Consider the following 22,618-nt stretch of genomic DNA (forward strand, 5'->3'; position numbering starts at 1 on the left):
GAGCCCTGGCCAGGCCTGTGGGGACCCAGAGAGAGCTCCTGGCTTGGGCCTGACCTAGCCCTGGCCATCACAGCCATCTGAGTAGTGAATCAGCAGTGGAAGAACTCTCTCTCTTGTAAGTCTACCTTTCAAATAAGTAAAACACTCAAAAATCAATTTAAAAATCTAATTAACCCACCAGCATGTTTGCGGGCTGTACAGCGGGGCTAGTTGGATTGAACTAGGCTTCAAGGTTCACTTGAGACGCATGAGAGCTGAACAGGATGTGGGACGGACTGGACCAGTCAGCTGTACATACTTGCAAGCATGGGAATTAGGGCGTGAGGTGGGCCTAGTGGGTGTTATTGTGGGTCACTCTGACTAGGCTGCAGCTCCCACTGGGGTATGTGAAGGCCTAGTGAGTGGTGGGCAGGACTGGGCTGGGCTACAACATTCACTGGTTTGTGTAGAAGACAGGACAGGAGGCAGAACTGACCCAGCAATTGCAATCATCAGATTATGCATAAGCTGACAAGGACGAGTGCACTGGCACACAACACAAGAGTCAGGTCTGGGATCAGCTCAGATGAAGTTTCCTCAGGGATCCCCAGCTGAGTTGCTGGACTCAGAACCCCAACCAAGGAGAGAACTGCAGGTTCCATGGTCTGACCGTGTCAGAGCTGGGCCCCCTTGGTGGCTTAGAGCAGTGGACAGCATGCTGGAGTGCACATGGAGGACCTGGCAGTATGTTGGAGTCTGCAGAGGACACCTGATACCACAGAGAGGATGGAAGACAGAAGAAATTGATCAACTGCCCCAGCCAAGTGTTGGCAGTGAATATCAGGGCAAACGGTGAGTCTAAGGTGGACTATGTCAACCAGTGGATTTTGGAGAGATTTCATTGTACTTGGAGTGTCAAGATCAGCATAATTCAGAACTGTTGAATTATCAAAACCTCATGAGCAGGACCCTCGGAGCGTGCCTCACACTGGGGGATCCAGGGATGGCTGGGAGGCTGAGTGTGGTTTATCCTCTTATCTTGCTCCTTCCCACAGAGATAGGAACCAAAAAAAAAAAAAAAAAAAAAAAAAAACGGAGAGAGAGAGAGAGAGAATGTGGAAATGGTGATCTCACCCACCTTCCTGTGGCCCTTGACACTTATAGCCCTAATTATCTATGTAAAAATCACCAAAAATAAAAACAAATTTAAAAATCTAATTCAGAAAATGAGAGAGATCCGAGCAGGAATGCCACCGAAGAGGATGCACTGATGACAACTGCATGCGAAGACAGTGTTAGCAGCCATTAAAGAAATGCAAATAAAATCACAATATCGACGCCTCCAGCAGAACAGGTGAACTGCAAAAGTGTGCCAGCACTGAACACTGCTGAGGACACAGAGCATTGCTTGTGGGAATGTAAAATGGTATATACAGTCTAGAATTGTTTTATAGATTCTTTAAAACCAAAATATGCAATTATTTCTGCACCTTTATGCCAGAGCAATGCAACATTACCACATAAAGACCTGTATACTGGTGGAGGTACATGGAGGTTCACTGATGCTTTATGTGTCAGCCTAGGCATCCTTCCAATGGTGGATGGTACTTCCCACCTCCCTATTGCAATACAGGCAATACAAAGCAACGAGCTGTGGGCTCAGCACGGTAGCCTAGCTGCTGAAGTCTTCATCTTGCATGCACTGGGATCCAATATGGGCACCAGTTTGCATCCCAGTACCCCCGCTTCCCATTCAGCTCCCTGCTTGTGGCTTGGGAAAGCAGTGGAGGATGGCCCAAGGCCTTGGGGCCCTGTACCCACGATGGAGACTCGGAAGAGGCTCCTGGCTCCTGGCTTTGGATTGGCTTTGCTTCAGCCATTGTAGCTGCTTGGGTGTGTATCAGCAGACAGATCTCTCTTCCTCTCTGTATATCTGACTTTCCAATAAAAAAAAAAAATCTTAAAAAAAAAAACCCAACAAGAAACAAAGTAAGGAGCTGTGTCCTTCAGCAGGTGGATGTCACTTTCCCACCTCCCCACATCCTCACTGCAACCCAGGCAATACAAAGTAACGAGCTACGGGCTCTGCTGAATGTCCAGGGAGCTTAGCGGGAAAAGCTGCTCCCCTCAATTCAGAGTGTCTGGTTCCATTTATGTAACATTCTGGAAGTGGTAAAATTATAGAAATGGGCAACAGCATAGTGGTTGCCAGGAGTTACTGCAGGGAAAACAGGTGCAGTTACAAACAACAGGAGGGTCCTTGCTGTCATGGCCCTCCCATGCATTCTGATAGTGATAGTTTAGCAAGATGTCGCCACCAGGAAGTCTGAGTGAAGCTTATATGAGGATCTCTTCATTATTTCTTCCAGCTTTAGGTGAATTTAAAATGATCTCTAAAGTTGAATTTGAAAAAATGGCATTGAACCAGAAGTGATATTTGATTCAAGAGACTTCTGTAGGCATTTGGTTATGATTGTGGTTTGGAACCCCTGCATCTTGTTTCCAGCTTCTGGCCGGGCCCCTGGCTCCATGCCCATTCCAACTTCCTGCTAATGTGTGCAGGCAGCAGGTGATGCTTCAGTGTTCTGGTACTGGATTGCAGCCTTGGCTCCTGGCTGTGCCCGGCCCAGCTGCTGTCACCTTTGGAGTGGAGAAGTGCGGGTGGACTCAAACAGCAAATGGGAGCTCTCTGCCTGCGGCTCTGTCCCTGTGTGCCTTGCCAAGAAGCCAAAGTTGTTAATTTCAAAATGAAACTTCTGTGGGTTCCTTCACCTCATCAGATGCATAAACCAAAGTGAACCAATCCCCAGGCCCACCCACAGATGAAGTGGGGGGAGCATGCCCTCAGGACCCTAAATAAGTAACAGCCAAGACTAAGACTGCACCTGACAATGAGGCTGGACTGGCTTCTCCAGAGTGGTGGGCAGCAATGCTTCTACATTCTCATTCTGCTTGAGCCCCAAGAGGAGCCCCACCCACCCTTGGAGCTGGCCTGCGGTGTCTGCCACACCCTGAAGCTCCTTGTAGCTTTACAAGGGAGGTTACCCAAGGAAATGCACACCCCAGGAGCCACAAACAAGGACAGATCGCACCCCCCAAATGTCACTGAATGCATAATGGATAAAATAGATATCAAAGTAACACATATGGTTAAGGACCAGAAACAGAATCACTTAGTGTGATGCAAAGGCCAGTTGGGCCAGAGGCCCCAGTGTTAGTAACTTAAACAGAACAGCAAGATGCACTAAGCAAAGCTGGAGGGTGCTGAGCCGTGGAGAGATTCACGACTCTTATGGGAAATTTCCACACATTTCTGTCAATAATTTATGACAGTAGAGTGCAACTGTCAAAGATTTTTACAATGTTGTTAATCCACTTAATCTAACTGCTATTTATGATGCTGGCATCCCATATGGGCACTGCTTCAAGTCCTGGAACTCCACTTCCAATCCAACTTTCTGCTAGTGACCTGGTTAAGGCAACGGAGGCTGACCAAGTATTTGGGTCCCTGCAGCCACATGGGAGACCTGAATGAAGCTCATGGCTTCTGGTTTTGGCCCAACCACTGCAGTCATTTGGGTAGTGAACCAGCAAATGGAAGATCTCTCTGTAGTTATTAGAAAAAAAAAAGTTAAAATCATGCAAAGTATGGACTCTGATCACAACAGAATTAGTCAATGATAGAATATATTTGGAAAGTCATCTAACATTTAAAAATTAAATAGCATAAGAAAGCACTTTAAAAAGTTCATGAAAAATTGAAATTAAGAGGCTGGACACCAAGGCTCAATGAGCTGGTCTTCTGCCTGAAATCACCAACATCCCATATGGATGCCGGTTCGTGTCCCGGCCACTCCACTTTTGATCCAGCTGTCTGCGTGTGGCCTGGGAAAACAGTAGAGGATGGCCAAAGGACCTTAGGACCCTGTACCCGCATGGGAGAACCTGAAGAAGCTCCTGGCTCCTGGCTTTGGATTAGCTCAGTTCCAGCCGCTGTGGCCATTTGGGGAGTGAGCCAGTGGATGAAAGGTCTTTCTGTACTTTTAATTCCCCCTTTCCAATAAAAATAAACTTAAAAAAAAAAAAAAAAAACCTAGGGCCCGGCACAGTGGCCTAGCAGCTAAAGTCCTCACCTTGAACATGCTGAAATCCCAGGTTCTAATCCTGGCAGCCCCGCTTCCCATCCAGCTCCCTGCTTGTGCCCTGGGAAAGCAGTCGAGGATGGCCCAAAGCCTTGGGACCCTGCACCCGCATGGGAGATCTGGAGGAAAACTGGATCCTAGCTTCGGATCGGCACGGCACTGTCCATTATGGTCATTTGGTGAGTGAATCATCGTATGGAAGATCTTCCTCTGTCTCTCCTCCTCTTTGTATATCTGATTTTGCAATAAAAATAAAATAAAGCTTAAAAAAAACCAAATTGAAATCAAATACAAATTTATTCGGTGAGGTACATATGCGTTACACTTTCCTTCCCTCTGTTTCTTTCCCTTCTCCCATCACTCCTCTTCAAGAAACAACAACAACGAAAAAAAAAAAAAAACCCGAAAAACAAAAAAAAACAGAAGATTGAGGTTCTGTGCCTGGAAGATGGACTGGAATTTGCCTGCGTGCTCCCCTTTCAGCCACTAGAGGGCAGGCGGAGCTCAGTCCATCCCAGCGAGGACCTGCTCCCTTCGCGGCTCTGCATGCTGGACCACGCTGGGAGCGCTTGCTCCACTTCGAGGAAACCACAGCCTGGCAGCACCTGGCCAGCTGCTCCTGTGCCTAAGTTGCCCTGGAAACCCACACACTCTCTTTACTCCGGAGCTTCCAGCGGTATGTGAAGGAGCGCAGGCGAAAGCGAGTGGAGGCTGAACATTTGTTTGAAAGAGTCCTAGAAAGATGAAGAAGCAGAGAGACGGGGGAACTTCCATACACTGGTCAACTCCTCAGAGGGCTGCAACAGCCAGGGCTGGGAGTACCAAAGGCAGGAGCTTCTTTGGGGTCTCCCACATGGGTTCAGGGGCCCAAATACTTGAGCCAACCTCTGCTGCATTGCCAGATATGTTAGCAGGGAGTGGATTGTAAGTAGAGCATCAGGGACTAGAACTGGTTCCCATGTGGGCACGGCACGCGGCGGTTTATTCCACTGTGTTATAGAATTGACCCCTAGAACTATGTGCTTAAGACATGTTGGCATTTTAAGCTGTGAGATATGTAACCTAACTGGGCCCACTATGTGGGTTTTTTTTTTTTTCATTTTACTTTATTTTTTTTATTGTTTTGTTTTATATATTTGTACAGAGGGTCAAGGGCTACAGGAAAGTGGGTGATACCATTGTTTCCACACTAATATCACCACTATATGTTTTATTCTCATCAAGTGATTCTGAATGAGTTGTGTTCCAATCACCTCCACCCCCTCCACAAATGTCCTGTCCGTGGTGGCTGGGAGGTGAACATTAAGATGAGCTGCAAGGGGTGCCAGTTAACAGGAAGGAGGTGCTAGAGAACATGGCCCGTGCTCTGACCCCGGCCAGGAGCTTTTCTCCAGGTGCGGTGGGTGGAGTAGCCCTCAGCTGGCTTTCAGACATCAGACAACCTGGTGGAAAACCACGCCCTCCTCCAGAGGCAGTGTTTTCTGGAATCGACCCTGGCTGAACGTCTGGCAGGTCTGATAACAAGGACTTGCAAACGTGAACTGAGGGTGAAGCCGGTCATCGGTGCAAAGTGATTTTGGTAGATGCCAGGCCCGGGAGAAGGCTGCCGTTAATCTCCCCCACTGGGCTCACCCTGGCAGCCTCCCGCTGGGCAGCTGGAGGCACCAGTACATCCAGGGGACAGTGTCGGGTAACAGCAGCAGGAGTGGAGAACCCACACAGCTGATGGGGCAGGGAGGTTACCACCCCTCCCGTGGGTCACCTCCCCCCCTCCCCCGAGAGAGAGACTGTGGAACAGCAGCCATGCAGTTCCACCTCTCCACACTGCTCTGCTACCCCGTCCCTGCAGGAGAAACACACCCCAGGCCCAGTGTGGAGGTGGCTCACTTTGCAGCATCCATCCAGATTTTGAAAATTATACAAGGTTAGTAATGGGGGGATGGTGATGGAGCTTATAAAACCCAGCATCCGTATTAAGAATTGCATTATGCAGCTGATCTCTTTTTTGATTTTGCTCCTCAAAAAGATTTAAGCGTCCCCCCCCCCCCGAAGCTAAATCTCTGCTGTGACAACAGTTTCAGGTCTCAGCCAACACACAGGTGTAAAGACACCCAGGTCCGCTCAAGCAGAATGCCCTTGCTGCTGAAGAGTCAGCATTTTCCCTAAGCATCACCCACAAAGCGGAGGCCCTAGGAGGGCATCCTCAGAATGCCACAGGTGCCAGGGACCCCTCCCTGTGTCTGGTTGTACCTTATCATCCCTTGGCTGAGGAAAAAAAAAAAGAAAAAACTCACAAAAGTAACTCTACAGTAGCAGCTCAGTACCATTCAGGAGTTAGTGAGGCAAGAATGTGTGAGATACTATTTTTCAATCTCAGGCAATGTTGAGGCATATAGGGAGAGCTGTTGTAATGGCTCCATAAACCCAGAGGAGGGAACAACGCTATCCCCACCCTAAAGAAGTCGGCCATCTAGGTGTTTCCAAGGGGCCTACACAGGACTCAGCCCCAGAGCCTTGACACTGGCATAGCACTGGGCAGCTCAGAACTCTGGAAGAAGGCAAGTGGCACGTGCTAACCAGAGGGCTCTACTTTGGAAGCCCTGCTAACTACAGGACGGAAGGTGGGGCCGGGGTCATGGCCACCATCAGCTGTGCAGCCTGACACCCACAGGTGGCAGCAGTGAGCCCAGACGGGGTGGAGGTGAACACATGGACCCACCCGCCTAGCTTGGGATCCCAGCCCCTCCTGGATGTTAGTCTAGTATGGCCTGCAGCTGAGAACGAAACTCTCTTTGCACTCCTTCACCCAAAGCTTCCTCTGGAACTTCTTTGGCCTGAGAAATATAAGCCACGTAGACAAAAATGGGCCGGAAGTAAAGCTGGCTGTACCCCAGGGTCATGCCAGTCCGGTGACAAGCAATTGCATCTCTCCAACTAGAAATGAGTCCTCTGCTCCCCCTCCCGCTGCTTTGGAAGAAGTGGGGGGAAAAATAGAATGGCCACCTGACTCTGCAGGTGCAGACCTGGGGAGTGGGGAGGGAGGGTGCTCTGTCCCCCAGCCCCTGCCCTTGAGAGCTGCAAACCTAAGGCTTCTGGGAATGGGAAGGCAAGGGGGTGCCTGAGTAAGCGGCGGAGAACACCCTCGAGGGAGGGACCTGGGGGTGACTGGGTCTGGCAGGAAATGTCCTGGGGCATAGTCATAACCACCATCCAGTTTAGCAGCATGCAGATCAGACCTGGCAGTGGGGGGAGCCAATGAGTTCCTTCCATTGGGCTCAGGTGCCCTGGCAGAAGGAGGCCTGTTTCTAGCCATGCCAAGTCAGCACAGATGGGTGTCCCCCGCAGCAGCAGATCGCCTCTGGTTAGCAGCCCTGTGAGTTGGTAACTTGATTTTAACCTTCGCTCTCCTCCTTGCACTCAGGAGCACTGGGCATCCTCTAGCAGGGCCAGGAGTGCACTACATACCTGCCAAAGGCCTCAATGAAAGGGACAACCTGCGCCCAGCATGGGGGCCTAACGGGTAAGTCCTCGCCTTGCATCTGCCAGGATCCCCTCTGGGGGCTGGTCCATGTCCTGGGTGCCCCACCTGCCATCCAGCTTCCTGCTTGTGGCCTGGGAAAGTAGTAGATGATGGCCTGAAGCCTTGGGACCCTGCAACACATGGGAGACTCAGAAGAAGCTCCAGGCTCCTGGCTTCAGATCAAGCTCAGCTTGGCCGTTGTGTCCACTTGGGGAGTGAACCAGTGAACCAAAGATCTTTTTGTATCACCTCTCTGTATATCTGCCTTTCCAATAAAAATAAATACATCTTTAAAAAAATAAAAGAAAGTAATGTGCTTTTCTACAGCTCTGCTATTTGCTGAGTCTGAGGGTCTGTGCCCTCCACCAGTGGCATCCCCCACGGGCGGGGCTGTGTCCATAAGTATCACTGCACAAGACTGAAGATCACTGCCCGCCCCCTCCCTCTCGTCTGCATTTATTGAGTGCCTGCTGTGTGCTGGAGATAACAAAGGCCAGGTCTCAGTGAACTTTCTGTCTCCTAGCAGAGAAGGCACTTGGCAAAAAAAAAAAAAAAATCCTAGACCCTTGGCCATACCTGAATACCTGACAATGTACAGATAGGATGAACACCCGTGCTTGTGAGAACAACAAAAACCAGCAGCTGTGGTATGACTGTTTTAAACGGACATATACTGTAGGTGCTTGATAAATGCTTATTGAAGACATTCACTCAGACCCACTCAGACAGTAGGATCTGTGAGTCTCAAGCCCATATGTGTGCACAGGCAATGGAGGCTGGATGAGGTGGAGCAGAGAGCTGTGAGCCGTTCTGGGATTCTCCATAGGCAGGTGACATTTCTCAACAGAGAAACAGAAAAAAGTAGATGCTACAGCTGTTGACCGGAGCATCAACCTTACAGATGTAGGCCTTTCATCATGTTTTAAAAGTGATTTTCAGTGCTTTGTTTCATAGAGCAAGCTGGAAGATTCAAGTACTTTATACAAGTGTGTGAAGAAGCATTAGGCAGGGTGACATTAAGAAGGTATCTTCTGTGCCTGGTACACTAGCCTAGTAGCTTAAGTCCTCACCTTGCAAGTGCCGGGATCCCACATGGCCACTGGTTTGTGTCCTGGCTGCTCCATTTCCCATCCAGCTCCCTGTTTGTGGTCTGGGAAAGCAGTAGAGGATGGCCCAAAGCCTTGGGACCCTGCACCCGTGTGGGAGACCCAGAAGAGCTTCTGTGTCCTGGCTTCAGATTGGCTCAGCTCTGACTATTCCAGCCACTTGGGGAGTGAGCCAGTGGACCGAAGATCTTTCTGTCTCTCTGTCTGCATATCTATCTTTCCAATAATAATTTTTTAAAAATCTTTTTTAAAAAAGTATTTTCCAGGGCCCAGTGGCGTGGTCTAGCGGCTATAGTCCTTGCCTTGAACGCCCCAGGATCCCATATGGGTGCCGGTTCTGGTCCTGGCGGCTACACTTACCATCCAGCTCCCTGCCTGTGGCCTGGGAAAGCAGTCGAGGATGGCCCAAAGCCTTGGGATCCTGTACCCGCATGGGAGACCTGGAGGAAGCTCCTGGCTTCGGATCAGCGCAACACCGGCTGTTGCAGTCACTTGGTGAGTGAACCATCGGAAGGAAGATCTTCCTGTCTCTCCTCCTCTCTGTAAATCCGACTTTGCAATAAAAATAAATAAACCTAAAAAAAGTTTCAATGCAGAAATCAAGCAACATTGACATATGAAGTTTGGCCTATTGCCAATATTCATTTACAACAATTGTGAAAAAGAGGATGGACTTAGAATATGCATGGACAGAACAGTGTTTATCCATTTAAGAGTTCTGGTTGTTCACTTGGACATCAATGAGAAACCTTACTTAACCATGACACTGAGTTGGCGTGGGGTTGAGAGTAAATGGTTCACAACGGCTGTCTCTTTCAGACTGGGCCACGGTCAATTCTTCCCAACACATCCCCCATACTGCCCTTCCCGCACTCTCACCGCCTCCCCCCAGTCCTGTCTGGTGAAGGACCTTGGTCTTGTCCCTTGGCCCTGAGAAGTGTAGGGCCTGGAGCAGCAGCTGACCGTGGCTTTTTAGGGCACCAGCCCTCCCTCGGGCTCAGCCCTCTGCTGTGTGTCCCCTGGGGGACGCAGAAGGCCAGCCCAGCGCAGGCCTCCCCCAGCCCTGGGCCCTGTGTACAGCTCACTGACCCTTCCAGTCACAGTTGTCATGACAACCACTCCCTCTTCAAAAATACTTTTTGTGGCATGACAAGTGGGAACACAGGGGCCCAGTTCAAACCCTGCCCTTTCACTGGGTGGCAGGCAGGTCCAGGAGTTTCCCTTCCCATAGAGTTAACAGCACGCCTGACCCTGCACAGCCCATTCCCCCCAAGCCAGGACCCTGGGGATTGCATTCGTTTCAGGGAAAGATTCATGTCATTACATTTTTCCAAAATACAGATCTTATCCAAGTTATTTGAAGCATAAAAAACATTCTTCCAGTGTTACATGTGAGCAGAAGCGAAGCTGCAGAAGGCCTTGCAGTCCCACACCGATGTGTGAGGTTCAGGTGTTAGGCTGCTTCCCGGAACTCGCGTCTGGAGGCCCGGACACTTCCTCCTCACATATGTCTCCCTTGGTGATTTTTGTCACCCCTTTTGGTGGCTTCAGCTGTCTCCCAGCAATGAGCCCAAGGAGCCCCTTAGGGGAGCTGTGAGCTGTGATATTAAAGACAGATCCAGTCAGAAAGGAGGAGGAGCAGCTCTCTACACCAGCTGGAATGGCTTCTTTGGTGGAAATGTCAGTGGCCCGAGGCCAGATGCCTCGCCTGCCATCTCTCTGGGTGCCCACCTCAGGGTGGGCAGAGAGGGACTTAGAGGAGATCTCCATCCCACAACTGATGGGAGCCCTAGGCTAATAGGCCATCAACAGGGGTTTACCCAGGTCTGAACTGAGAGGAAAGTGCCCCCAACTTGGGACAAACCTCCTGCAGGCCCAGGTGATGCCCTGCTCAGCAGGGGCATTCAGAGCCCACAGCGATGGCTGCGCCTTAGGGCACTTCTCCATTGCCATGGTTGGCTGCGCCTTAGGGCACTTCTCCATTGCCATTGGTTTGCTGTGCGTGTGCACACAAGCTTGCTAGTTTGTTTACAGCACAATTGCCAAAGTTGCCAAACTTTGTTCTCTGCTGTCTTCTCATTTCACAGGTTGACTCTATTCTAGGTGTGGGGGATGCAGGGATGGTGGCAATCAACAGCTTTCACGTCAGGCCCTGAATTACACTGTTCTGAGGGGCTAAGGAGCAGCCCAGCCCAGGGGGAGTGGGCATGCCCCATCGCACCAGGAACATGCTGATGCTGAAGCCTAGCCAGCGGATCCTTCTGGCCCTTGTTTCCCCAAAGTGCTGCACTGGCGCTCCAGGACTCGGAGATGCCAAGGGCTGGGCATTAGCAGTGGGCATGCAGACCTGGGCACTTTACAAGTTCTCCCCAGATGAGAAATGGGCTAGGATGGACCACATTCAATCTGTTGTAGGCGAGTCAGTTGGCATTCTGACTTCATGTCCTCCTGTTCCTGATGTTACCACGAGAATTCTCACACATTTACATTTTAAGGCTGTAATCACAAACTCTCATTTGAAAGGCAGATTTAAGGAGAGAAGGAAATCTTCCATCCACTGGTTCACTCCCCAAATGGTGGCAATGGCTGGATCTGCGCTTGCTCACACCAGGAGCCAGGAGCTTCTTCTGGGTGTACCATGTGGGACCAGGAACCCGAGGACTTGGGCCATCTTATACTGCTTTCCCAGCTGTAGTAGCAGGGAGTTTTGAAGTGAAGCAGTTAGGATTCAAACCAGAGCCCATGTGGACTACAGGCTCTACAGCGGAGGCTTAACCTACTATGCCATGGTACTAGCCCCACAAACTCTCCTTCTTACTGCTGGCTTACAAACCAACTGAGTGTTTTCTCCAACTGGCCAACAATAATCTATCAGATACTCAACTTGTTCCCTGGGTCTCAAGGACCTAAAATCTGATTGGGAAAGAAAAATTGAAAACAAGTTGTGTTTATTTTTTTTAAAGGAATGTGCAATCTTTTTTTAAAAATTTATTTTTTTTTTAATCTGAGAGGCAGATTTACAAAGACAGAGGCATTTTCATAAAGAAAGAATCTTTCATCTGCTGGTTCACTCCCCAAATGGCCACAATGGCCAGAGCTGAGCTGATCAGAAGCCAGGAGTCAGGAGCTTCTCAGTCTCGCACATGGTCTCCTGCTTTTGCCCCAAGAGTCCTTAAAGGGGCCCAGTTCCCTCTCTCAGGAGTAGGGGCATGCTACCTGTAGCCCACCACCACACAGAGAGAAGCCACAGGTGGGGATGGCTGAACCCCAAGCAGGAGGAGGCACACGTGGAGGGAGAGGCCCGACATGCACGCTGCCCAGGCACAGCATGCCACGGGCCGCCAGGACCACCAGCTCTTCCAAGTTTTCAAGAAGACTGGAATGCAAAGTTTAGGTGAACTCCCCAGTCCTTTAAATGTCAGCAGACTCAGAAACCTTGAAACCTGGGCAAATCAGAAAACAACCAACCTTACAGGAGATGTGGCTGCTTCCTGCCCCAGCCTAGGGCTGGTGAGGGAGCAGTGTGGGATGTGTTTGTGTATCAGCTTCTGGCCAGTGTGTGGAGGCCTAATGGCCCACAAGAAGCACCTGGCCTCTGGGCGCAGGCACAGGCTGGGTGGATTCAAACAGACCTGCCACCCTGTGCAGGAGGGGGCTGATCCCCGCTGGGGAAGGTGGCTGCATCCTGGATGGAGCAGCCTGGATGCTCCATGCATGGAACGAGTGGGTGCTCGTGGCTCTGCCCTCAGTTCAAGCAGGAACAAATTAGAGTGGAAGCACAGGCCGGACTCTACAGGAGATCCAAGGTCATGCCCTCAGCCTTAACTGCCTTACCTTCACCAGGGCAAGCTTCTACGATGAACTGCAACATTAACTTCCACCTGTGAAGCTAGACATTCATTCACTCCAGGAGGCAGCCCAGGCACCGCTGGTTATAAAAACTCCCCCAGGTGCAGAAACATTGGAATCACAATGTTTCCACCACTGTTCTCATTGAACCAAATCCCCCAACTCCTGGAAGGTATCATTCTCATTTTACAGGAGAGGGACTGGGGCTCCGTGGCTAAATGGCACCCCCAAAGCCACACAGCTGGTAAGCTGGGAACCTCCGAGGCCGCATCCCTTAAGGCCAGGCGCCACTTAGCACCACGGTAACTTCCTCTTGTGGTCTGTGTGGGGCTTCAACACTGCGGATGAAGTGCAGAAATTGACCAAGCTAAGTCCTCATCTTTATCTCATAAACCAGAAATGCAGACTCCCCCCTGGTTTCTATCCAGTTCCAAGCCAGCACCTGAAAATGGGCAGACCCTGCCCTCCAAATGACCCACAGGGGGACATACCCACTGGGGAAGCTTGGTAGGGGAACCGCATCGACCCAAGACTAAAAGAGGCAGAAGGGGAAAAGAAAGACTGAGAGCTCCTGGCACTGGCAGCAGCAGAGTGTGGTGACAAAGCCCGCCTGGATTAATACCCGCCTGCCAGCATCAGCCGGAGCTCATGGTGTATCCTCAGGTACACAGTGTTCACCAGGGAAGTTCATGGGAGTAGCTGGCTGAAGACAGCGGTGGCAGAGAAGGGGACACAGCCCGGTACAGGGTGGACACAGTGGTGCTGGGGTGCGGGGAGGACATTGGGATCCTTGTTCTCTCCAGTGGGCATGCATTCTGTGTCTCTGTGTTTCCTGACTGTGCTGGAGTGGGCAGAGAAGCCAAGCTTGGTGGGCAAGGAGCCCTGTGGGGAGGCAGTAGGCTGGGTCCCTGGTCATCAGCTCTGAGTCAGAGAGAGGCCCCCACGGCCTGGGGACTGGCACTGGCTGGCACCCAGGGGCCGAGGCTCACCTGCTCATCTCCTTCAGGAAGAAACTTGGAACTTGTGCTGCCCCAATGACTGAATTTACCAACCAAATGGAAAGACATCACCGCCTTAAGCCATTCATGGAAATATTTAGGGCACAGCATAACACGGATCAGGAACACGGAGCATAAGTTTGAAGCAAAAATTCTTCCACTGGCATTCCTTCTCAACCAAACAAGCCTGACTTTTGCAGCTTTCCTGCACATAGAGGGAGGCAGGGAGAGGCAGAGAAGAATCTAGGAAATCCACAAGAAAAGGCAAAGGTCAAGGGCAATTTCAGGCCAAAAGGGAGCACTCTTGATATTCAGTCTCTGGGTTCTTTAAGGTTTGCCCACAGGCTTGCATTTGTAGGGTTAAACACACACTGACAAAGCCAGCTGTTCACAGCCAGAGCCACCAACTCCTTTGCATCTGGCCCAACAGAACACCTCCTGCGTGCCTCCTGTGCCTGTCTCCTAGTGCTTTCCAACTCCGCAAACACTGAACTCTTTAATAGGGCAATTCAGCTGGAACGCTAAGCCATCTGAGCCAAGCGGCCGGAGTCCCGCCTCCATGCTTCAGTGTGAAGGGCCTCAACGCCCTCTCATTGTGGAATCTTCTGGAGTGGCCTTGGGCCGTGCGTTCTGCACAGAGGCACTCAACATATCCACAGCCCAACCCACAGCAACTCATTCCTTCCAGCTCTGCACTCCAGCAGCCAAGGACCGTCCAGAGCTGAAGAACAAAGCGTTCAGGTCTCCTCTTCCAGCAACTGAAAATTCTCTTTATTGGATGTCCCATCACGATACAGAGCGTCTCCGTTCAAAAGTGGATGTTAGACTGTGGATAATCCGGTCTCCCCTGACTCTGCCTCCCCCTCGGGCCTCCAGGTCTTCAGCACAACTGGCAGGAGATCGCATATCACTATCCACTCTGCCCAATACAAACTCTCAGCGGAGCAGGGCCGCAAAGAGGAAGGGGGAGCTCGGGCTGAACGGGAACCCGCCCATGAAGCAGGACCGCCCCCCTCCTCCTTTCCCAAGGAACACAAATGCAACAGTGGCCTAGAGACCAGGAGTGCAAGGGTGCAGACCACGGCAAGCGCCCAGGGACCCCCTCGCGGTCAGGGTGTGCACGGGAGAGCGCGCATGCAAGCCTGAGACCCGCTCCAGAACTGGCAGCTGGGGGACCCCTGACACCCAGGGACAAGACAAGCGGTCGGCTTTGTTTCCCCGAGTGGTGATCGCGAGAGCCGGGCCCGGGTGCCTGGAAGGCAGCGTTCCGCGGCAGGAACCCGTCATCTTCTCTCGGTGGCCCTCTCCCGCAAGCGCGCGAAACTCGCAATCGGTCTTCCTCGGTTGCGTTTAGGGGAGGGCGCGTGGGGGTAGCAGGGACGGCGAGCCTAAGCTGGCCGCGCGCACCGGCCACCGGACAGGGCGGGTGCCGCCGCGTCCCCCAGCAGCTCGAGCGGCCCCACGCGCACTCCCCGCGGCCGCGCAGCCAGCGCCGCGTTCCATTTAAAAATAACACCCACGTGCGCTGGTAAACAAGCGCGCGCCCCCCGCGCGCGCACGAGCGGCGCGCGCCCGGCCTCCTCCCGCACGCGTCCCCGCCCCGACGCCGGGGCTCCCGGGCCTTAGCGCCGCCGCCCGCGCTCCCAACTTTCCTTCCCGCGCGCCGACTCCTCACCGCCCACGTCGGCTCCCTCGCTCCCCTGCGTGTCCCCCGGGAGCCCTGCCAGGGCCTGGCGCGCGGCTGCTGAGGGACGACCCTGTCCTTGTCTCTCTCCTCACTCCCTTCCGTACTTCCTTAATTTTTTTGTTTTCACTCGATTGTTTATTCTTTGCTTTGGGGGGCGGAGAGGGGCGTCGGGGGCCTGCAGACGGGCGGCCGCGGCCAGTCAGCGCCGAGCGTGGCTTGATGAGGCGGCGGCGCAGCGAATGGCGACGCGGCGCCGAGCTCGGGGTCACGCGCGTGTGGAGGCGATGACATCACCTGTTTGTACGCGTCCATCTAGCTTGGCGCAGGGGGCGGGGCCGCGCGTCACTTGAGTGACGGGCCTTGCGCAAAGCCCGGAGCGCGGACTGCGCGGAGGCGGGCGGCCGCTCGGCCGCAGCTTTTATGTGAGTGGGCTTGGTGCGGCGTCCACTTCTGCACAGCCAAATGCCGAGCTCCAGCGGCTCATTTTTTAACCCCTGTAGCAGGTAATTTTTTTCCCCCCACCACAGCGGATAGGCTTTTGGCGTGCATGTACGTTGATGTTGTGCATTCTTAGGCTGAGTGGCTGACGAGGAACGAGCTGAACCTGGCATCATTGGATCACGACTAATGAAGCAAAATTAAAAATAAACAGAAAGATACAGATGCACCACCAGAAGTTCTGCCGTCCAATGAGAATAAAATGACTTCCCATTCTCAATTGTTCCGAGCCTTCTCTGTCGTTTAAGACTGGGGGGGGGGTGGGTAAGAGTTTTTTTTTTCCTTGATTGCATTTCTCTAACCCCCACTGGCCATGAACTCCAAAAATGCAAGGCGATTGCAAGCAGAGCGTGCGCGCTGCGGGACTCGGGGGGTCCTGAGCGCATCTGGTGCATACCGCAGGCACTTCCACCACCTTCGCCATTCGCTGTTTCCTCGCCACCAGCTGGCAGCATCTTATCTCAGGTGTTACCTGGTGTCCGGTTCTAATGTGGGCAATCCGACACCGGGAAGGGCTCCGAGCCCGGGATGGTGGGCGGCCGAGCAGGCCAGGGACCTCTTGGTGCCTGGGGGGGGGGGGCTGCCCAGCTCCGAAGAGGCCCAAGGGACTGTGCCCCGTGGAGGTTCGGGGAGGCCCCACGAGCTCTTTCACGCGTTCTCCCACCTCTCTGGCGCGCGCCCGTGGGTCAGCGCCGTGCTTTGTTGTCCAGGCTCTCAGGGCGGCAGGAGATGCCCAGCTGGGAAGGCGGCGGCGAGAGCCCTGGGCTTGCAGACCCCGCGGCGCGCGCCCCGCACTCCCACGCGCAGGCGCGCGCACACACACAGACACACGCACACACACACACACACACACACGCAACCATGCGCCCGCGGCCCCCGCCCCGGCCCTCCCCCTGGGCGGGGACCCGTCCGCCGTCAGCCTAGGTTGAGGCTCCCTGCGTGTGTCTATAACTTTGTGCTGCTGCCGCGGCAGCCCTGCTCGTGGAAGGGAGGAGGAGGAGGAATGTGGAAGGCGGCGGCGGCGCGCAGGCTGACAGGCGGTTCCTCGCGCGGGCTGCGGCGGAGGCGGCCCGAGCGCCTCTCCTCGGCCCAGCTTACGCGCCCCCTCCTCCCCGTGGCCCGGGCCCGCGTGGAATTGCGCGTCCTCCCGCCTCGTCCCTGAAGGAGAAAGGCAGCCGAGGTAGGTTCAGGAGCTTGTGCAAGCGGGGCGGCCGCCTTTCCCCAGTGACTCCGGATCTGCTTCCGAGCGGGGCCAGGCGCTTCCCTTTTTCCCCTCCCCGTGACTCGTTGTGCGCGTCCCCCTCTGCGCTGCCGCTGGTGTGTGTCTGTGTGTGTGTGTGTTTAAAAGGACTTGAGAGAAGGGGGGAAACTGTCAAAATGGCAGCAGCTGGAGCGGGGAGGTGATGAACGTGACGGCCCCGGGGCTTTCTGGCAGCCCGGGGAGACTTGGCGCTTCCAGACCTGTTGGAAGATTTATACTCCTTCTTGCCCTTTCCTTGGGCAGCGAACGGAGGACAAGGCAGCCTCGGGAAAATCTACCACACGGACCCATCCGAAGTAGCCGTACCTAGCGCCGGGGCTGGACCCCCAGCCCCTCCGTGGCGGACACCCGTGTGGGGCCGCCTTGTCCCCCCCCTTCTTTCCGGTTCTTATTTTAGAAGTGACAAGGCCCACTTTGCGCCCAGACCCTGTTTCTCCCCGCTTCCCCCCAACCTCGGCTCCAGGGCCAAGAGGTGGGGAGAAGGGGGCCGGGAGTCGCCGAGGCAGCAGGACTGGGGTGGCTGGGGGCAGGGGAGGGAAGGGGTGCTGCGCGGAAGACGCCACCGACTTCGGTGGTGACGGTGGCGCCGCGGGAGGCACGGGAGCAGGCTGGAGCGAAACATAAACAAACGCACGCCCGCTCGGGCTCCGACCGCGGCTAGGCTGCGCCAGCTCGGGGCCGGTGGACCGCTTTAAAGGCGCGGCGCACCCCTCCCCCGGCCCGTCCCCCCTCCTCTCCCCGCCTCGGCCTCCCCTCCCCCGCCCTGCCACCTAGCCCGGGGAGAGACCTGCAGATCAGGCGGCGGCGGCGGGGGAGGGGGCTGCCCCGTGCGCGGCCGTCGATTCGCCCGCGTCTCCCCCGCGGCCTGGCCAGGGGGCGGCGTCTGCTGCGCCAGGTTCTCGGGACGCACGTCTCCAGGTCTTGCCTGTGCCAGGGCGGGCGGGTGCGGTGGTGGCGCGGCGGTGGTGGCGGCGGCGGCGAGTGAGGACTGGCCGGGCAGCGGGCTCCAGCCCAGGATAACCAACTCCCGTTGTCTGTCCTCTTGTGCTTTTTCAGCAAGCAGCAGCGGCAGCGCCCCCCGTCCCTCCTCTCCCACCCCCTGCCGCACCCGCCCGGGCGCGAGAGGAGAAGCGCCAGAGGAGCCGCGAGCGGGCAGGCGGCGTGGTGCGGTGCGAGCGGGCGCCGAAGATGGCAGAGGCGCCGGCCTCCCCGGCCCCGCTCTCTCCGCTCGAAGTGGAACTGGACCCGGAGTTCGAGCCCCAGAGCCGACCGCGTTCCTGTACTTGGCCCCTGCAGAGGCCGGAGCTCCAGGCGAGCCCTGCCAAGCCCCCGGGGGATACGGCCGCCGACTCCATGATCCCCGAGGAGGAGGACGATGAAGACGACGAGGACGGCGGCGGCCGCGCTGCCTCGGCCATGGCGATCGGCGGCGTTGGCGTTGGCGGCGCCGGTGGCGTTGGCGTCGGCGGCACGCTGGGCTCCGGGCTGCTCCTTGAGGATTCGTCCCAGCTGCTGGCTCCCGGAGGGCAGGACCTCGGGCCGGGGCCAGCCCCCGCGGCGGGCGCGCTGGGCGGCGGGACGCAGACTCCTCCGCTGCAGCCGCAGCAGCCGCTGGCACCACCGCAGTCGGGGGCGGCCGGGGGCTCGGGGCAGCCGAGGAAATGCTCGTCGCGGCGGAACGCCTGGGGGAACCTATCATATGCCGACCTGATCACTCGCGCCATCGAGAGCTCCCCGGACAAGCGGCTCACTCTGTCCCAGATCTACGAGTGGATGGTGCGCTGCGTGCCCTACTTCAAGGATAAGGGCGACAGCAACAGCTCTGCTGGCTGGAAGGTGCGAACTCGCTCCCCCCCGGGGGTTGGGGTGGAGGGGAGGCTGGCGGCGGGACCCGCCGGGCCTTTTGTGTGGCGAGGAATGAGTCTGGAGTGGATCAGGGCGCACCTGCGCAAGGGTGTGAGGAGGGGGAGGAGAAGGGGGAACTGGGATGGCCAGGGTGGAGGCTCTTTGGTGAAGACTCGGTGCGGAAGGGGGTCGTGCGACCCCTATCTCTCCAGGCGGAGGGCGACCCAGGCCACTGCTGAAGCATGGGGGGCGAGGGCGGGGGCACGTCGGGGAGTCTCGGCTTGGCCTGGTCTGTGGGGAGGGCGGGCCGCGAGTGCGGTGGTTGGATTCTTCGGAACGGCGGGAAGGAGGTAAGACGATCAGCTGCCAACTTTGGAACAGAGTTCTCCGTAGTAGGGGGAGGGCGAGGAAAGGTGCGCAGGGGTGCTGGGAGTAGAGGGTGAAGGTGTGGGGGAGTGTTTGCGAGTTGGTGCGGGGATGCGTGGTTGCACGCGTGCTTCCGATATGTGACTAGTTGCGTGAGAGGCGGAGGGTCCAGGAGGTGTTAAACAGAGGAGCAGGCAGCACCGCAGGAAAGATAGTGTTTGCAAGCCCCTTCCTGGCTGGCTTTTCTTGCCAATGCTATTGACTCCTTTACCTTGTCGCGATGCCAGCCCCTTCCCCCCAGTAAACCTGCACTCACGTAGCTGCTGAAGTGTTGTTAGGTTGGAGGGGAGGCCTAGCATAGCCGCGTTGTCACTTCCAGGTGGAGAGCCGCACCTGCTGCCTCCACTTGGGCCCGCCCTCTGGCGCTGCGGGAGGCAGGTCCAGGTGAGTGTGTGTGTGGGGGGGGGCGGGATTAGCTGTTAGGGGGAAAGTTCGGTTGCAGGGTTGGGCTATAATAGCTTTTTTTTTTTTTTTATAGAGAAGGGCTCCTTACTGTTCCTTCTCTGCCTCTGGGGGCCCCCCGCGGTCTGGAGAGGTGTGGAAAGGCCTGTGATGTAATGACTTCCTGCAATTAGGCATTAACCCCTGTGCCCCAGCTAGGCTGCAGGCTGGACCCTGCTCCCTGGCCCAGATGAGAGCCCGTGCAGGCCCGGAGACAGCCCTGCATGGTTGGAAACACCACTCCTCATTAGTTGCCCTTGTTTGCAATGTAATGTTTGTGCCAGAGATCTCGGGTTCCTGCTCCTGTCCCTCCCTCCCTTAGGGAGCCGGGCTGCCTCCTTGCATCCTGGTTTCATCTCAGCTGAGAACCAAATGGAAGCCACGGAGAGCGGAGCAATGTATAAGAAAAGCTCGAGCATTGCATGTGGGAAACATTGTAGTTTGTTTCTGTAAAACCTTGCGAAGTCTCTTTCTTAATTACTAGTATTGGAGATGCCTAGTGTAGGTACTTGGCAAGTGCTTTGACAGTCTTCTCGAAGTCTGTGTTCTCTCATACATGCTGCCCTTAGGATTCTGGCTATATAGCTTTTCAAAGGAATGGCAGTTGTGGGTTCCAGAAAGTCAGAGTTGGAGCAGTTTCATTTCGGCAGCTGTGCTAAGGTGCTGGGTTTCCAGCTGTGTGTGTCAGGGTGGGGGTGAGGGTGCGAGGTCAGAGAAGATGGTTTTGGGATTTGAAAGATTGAGATTTCCAGCCCTTGGAATTCAGCCCTGCCTGTTTGGATACAGTGCAAAGAACTTGTTCATGCAGAAAGTTGTTTCGCCTTTCCTATTTGTTGTTGTTTAGATTGCAAAGGTAGCTTATTACCACAAATAATATTGCTTGGTGTTTGCAGTGAAAGATAATAACAACTTCATGAGTTTGACTTTTGGTTTTGCAATATAGGAGAGAAAGTAGTATTACCAAAACTAGTAGGAACTAGCTACATTTGCGAGCTTGCTAGAGTTACAGTAGAGACTTAGGACCTAGTCACAAACCTTGTGGGTTTGTGTCATAACCATTGTACTGTCTCATGGTTAGGCTTATCTCACCATGCTATCTCATTTCTCTTTGGCTTAAACCCCATGAAATCCTGTCAATTGAAATTCTGAGAGCTTGGCATGTTTTTCCTATAGGGTACACACTTTATGATTGCTTTTACGTAAGGGTTTTTTTTCTTATGACTGTGTACGAATAACACATGTTTACTAATGCTCAAAGATAGAAAAATAATTCGAGGTTTTGCAAGATGACCCTCCTCAGGAGACACAGCCGTGGAGGATCTTGCTCGTCTTTGATGATGGAGACGGCCCTGTGAAACTCGGGCTGGCTTTCTATTCCGATAATGACTAATAGCCAACCTTTTCTTGTGGTTGTGGTTTAGAAGAGGGGAGGGAGGGAGGCAGGGAGAGATCGGGAGCGCCCTGTGCCCCATTTCCACACAGCCACATCTGGGAGCTGATTCCTGTCCCGAGAAGGCATCTGAGGCAGGCGTGTGCATTTGAGCCACACTGCCTGTATTCTGACATGTGCCTAGGATTCTGCCCTTAGAGAAATGTCTAGAATTCAGGTGGCTCTTCTGGTGCGTGTGTGTGTGCCCGCGCGTGGCATGGCATGGCATGTTGGTACCTAGAGCTTGTGCTTTTGTGGCTGCTTGGGCCCTTGTGTTAGGATCTTGTAACCAAAGCGGCCTTGGGGGTTGGGGTCTAGGCCACCGGATCTGTTCCCCCAGTAGCACTTCAGAGTCACTTGGGAATCTCTGAAAACAGCCGGTATTCCGAGAACCTGAACTGGACTGGCATGTGACTTAGCCGAGGTTCTATCTTTTTTTTTTTTTTTTTTTTTAATCATTTGACATTATGCTAAAGTATGACCAGCATATTTGCTGGTCTAGTTTAGCCTTTTTATTTTATTGTGGAAAGCTGCTTCTCTGGGAAGTTAATGACTTTTAAAGATCACATAGCTAGGTCAGAGCTAAGTAGTAGCCATGCCCCTAGAAGTCTTTGTTTTTGAACACACTAGGTAATTTACTTGTTAATGAATGGGCTGTCTAAGTAAAAGATGCTTTCCTGAAAAGCACGCTTGCCCCTGAGTTCACAGCTACAGTTTTCAGCACAGGGGGCTAGGCAGCACTTGCTGAGGTCGAGGGGAGCGAGTGAGGGTTTTGTGGGCTGTCCAGTAGCGTATCCGAGTGTGTGCTTAGGAACCCTGAAGCCATGGAAGTGGCGAGAAAACATGGTGTTTTATCTACTTACTTAACAAAAAGAGGAAGCCCTCAGTTCGCTGGTGTTTGTCAGCTGCTCGCTGTGCCACGGAGAAGGACGATGGCTATCTCGCAGGTTCCCTGACCCCCAGCAGTAAAGGCGAAATGAAAAGTCAGATGTGGTTAAGAGAGGAAAAGGTTACATTTCCTTTGATTTAGATGAATCTTCACTTGCAAGCCCCACCCGGTGCAGAACCCTCTGTCCTCCTGAGTTCCTGTTATCTTGGAGAGAGAGCTCTGAGGACTGGAGGGGTAACCTGGTGGGACCTGTTCAGCCTGCGCATCCGCACACCCGCACTGCCTGTGGGTCCGGACCCCCATCCTGTACGGCAGCTGTGAGGGTCCGTGGTGGCTCCTGGACTTTCACGTCCAGGAGGCCGGGACAGCCGAGTCTCCTGCTTGTTGCAGTGTGTGCCTTGGCCACGATCAGGAGGAAGCAAGGCTGACCTGGCCCTCAGCACTGGCCTCTTGCCTGGCCACACCTGTGCTTGGATAAATGCAGCCAGTTCCTTCTCCACATACTGCATGAAAAAAAAATGGGACTTTAATGGCAACTGTATTTTTTT

At 54.2% G+C, this 22,618-nt stretch overlaps 1 protein-coding gene across 1 annotated transcript in view; it reads left to right on the forward strand.

Annotated features, from left to right (window-relative positions):
* Positions 1-16,751: 16,751 nt before the first annotated feature.
* Positions 16,752-22,618, forward strand: part of FOXO3 (forkhead box O3) — a 109,786-nt gene continuing 103,919 nt past the window's right edge. The window contains exons 1-2 of the mRNA XM_040983867.1: positions 16,752-16,959; positions 18,097-18,876. Coding sequence (XP_040839801.1) covers positions 18,229-18,876 — 648 coding nt within the window. The 5' untranslated portion in view covers positions 16,752-16,959; positions 18,097-18,228. The remainder of the gene's footprint in view (positions 16,960-18,096; positions 18,877-22,618) is intronic.

This window comes from Ochotona curzoniae, unplaced genomic scaffold, assembly GCF_017591425.1.
Source record: "Ochotona curzoniae isolate NIBS_2020 unplaced genomic scaffold, NIBS_Ocur_1.0 contig_3819, whole genome shotgun sequence".
Taxonomy (NCBI): Eukaryota; Metazoa; Chordata; class Mammalia; order Lagomorpha; family Ochotonidae; genus Ochotona; species Ochotona curzoniae.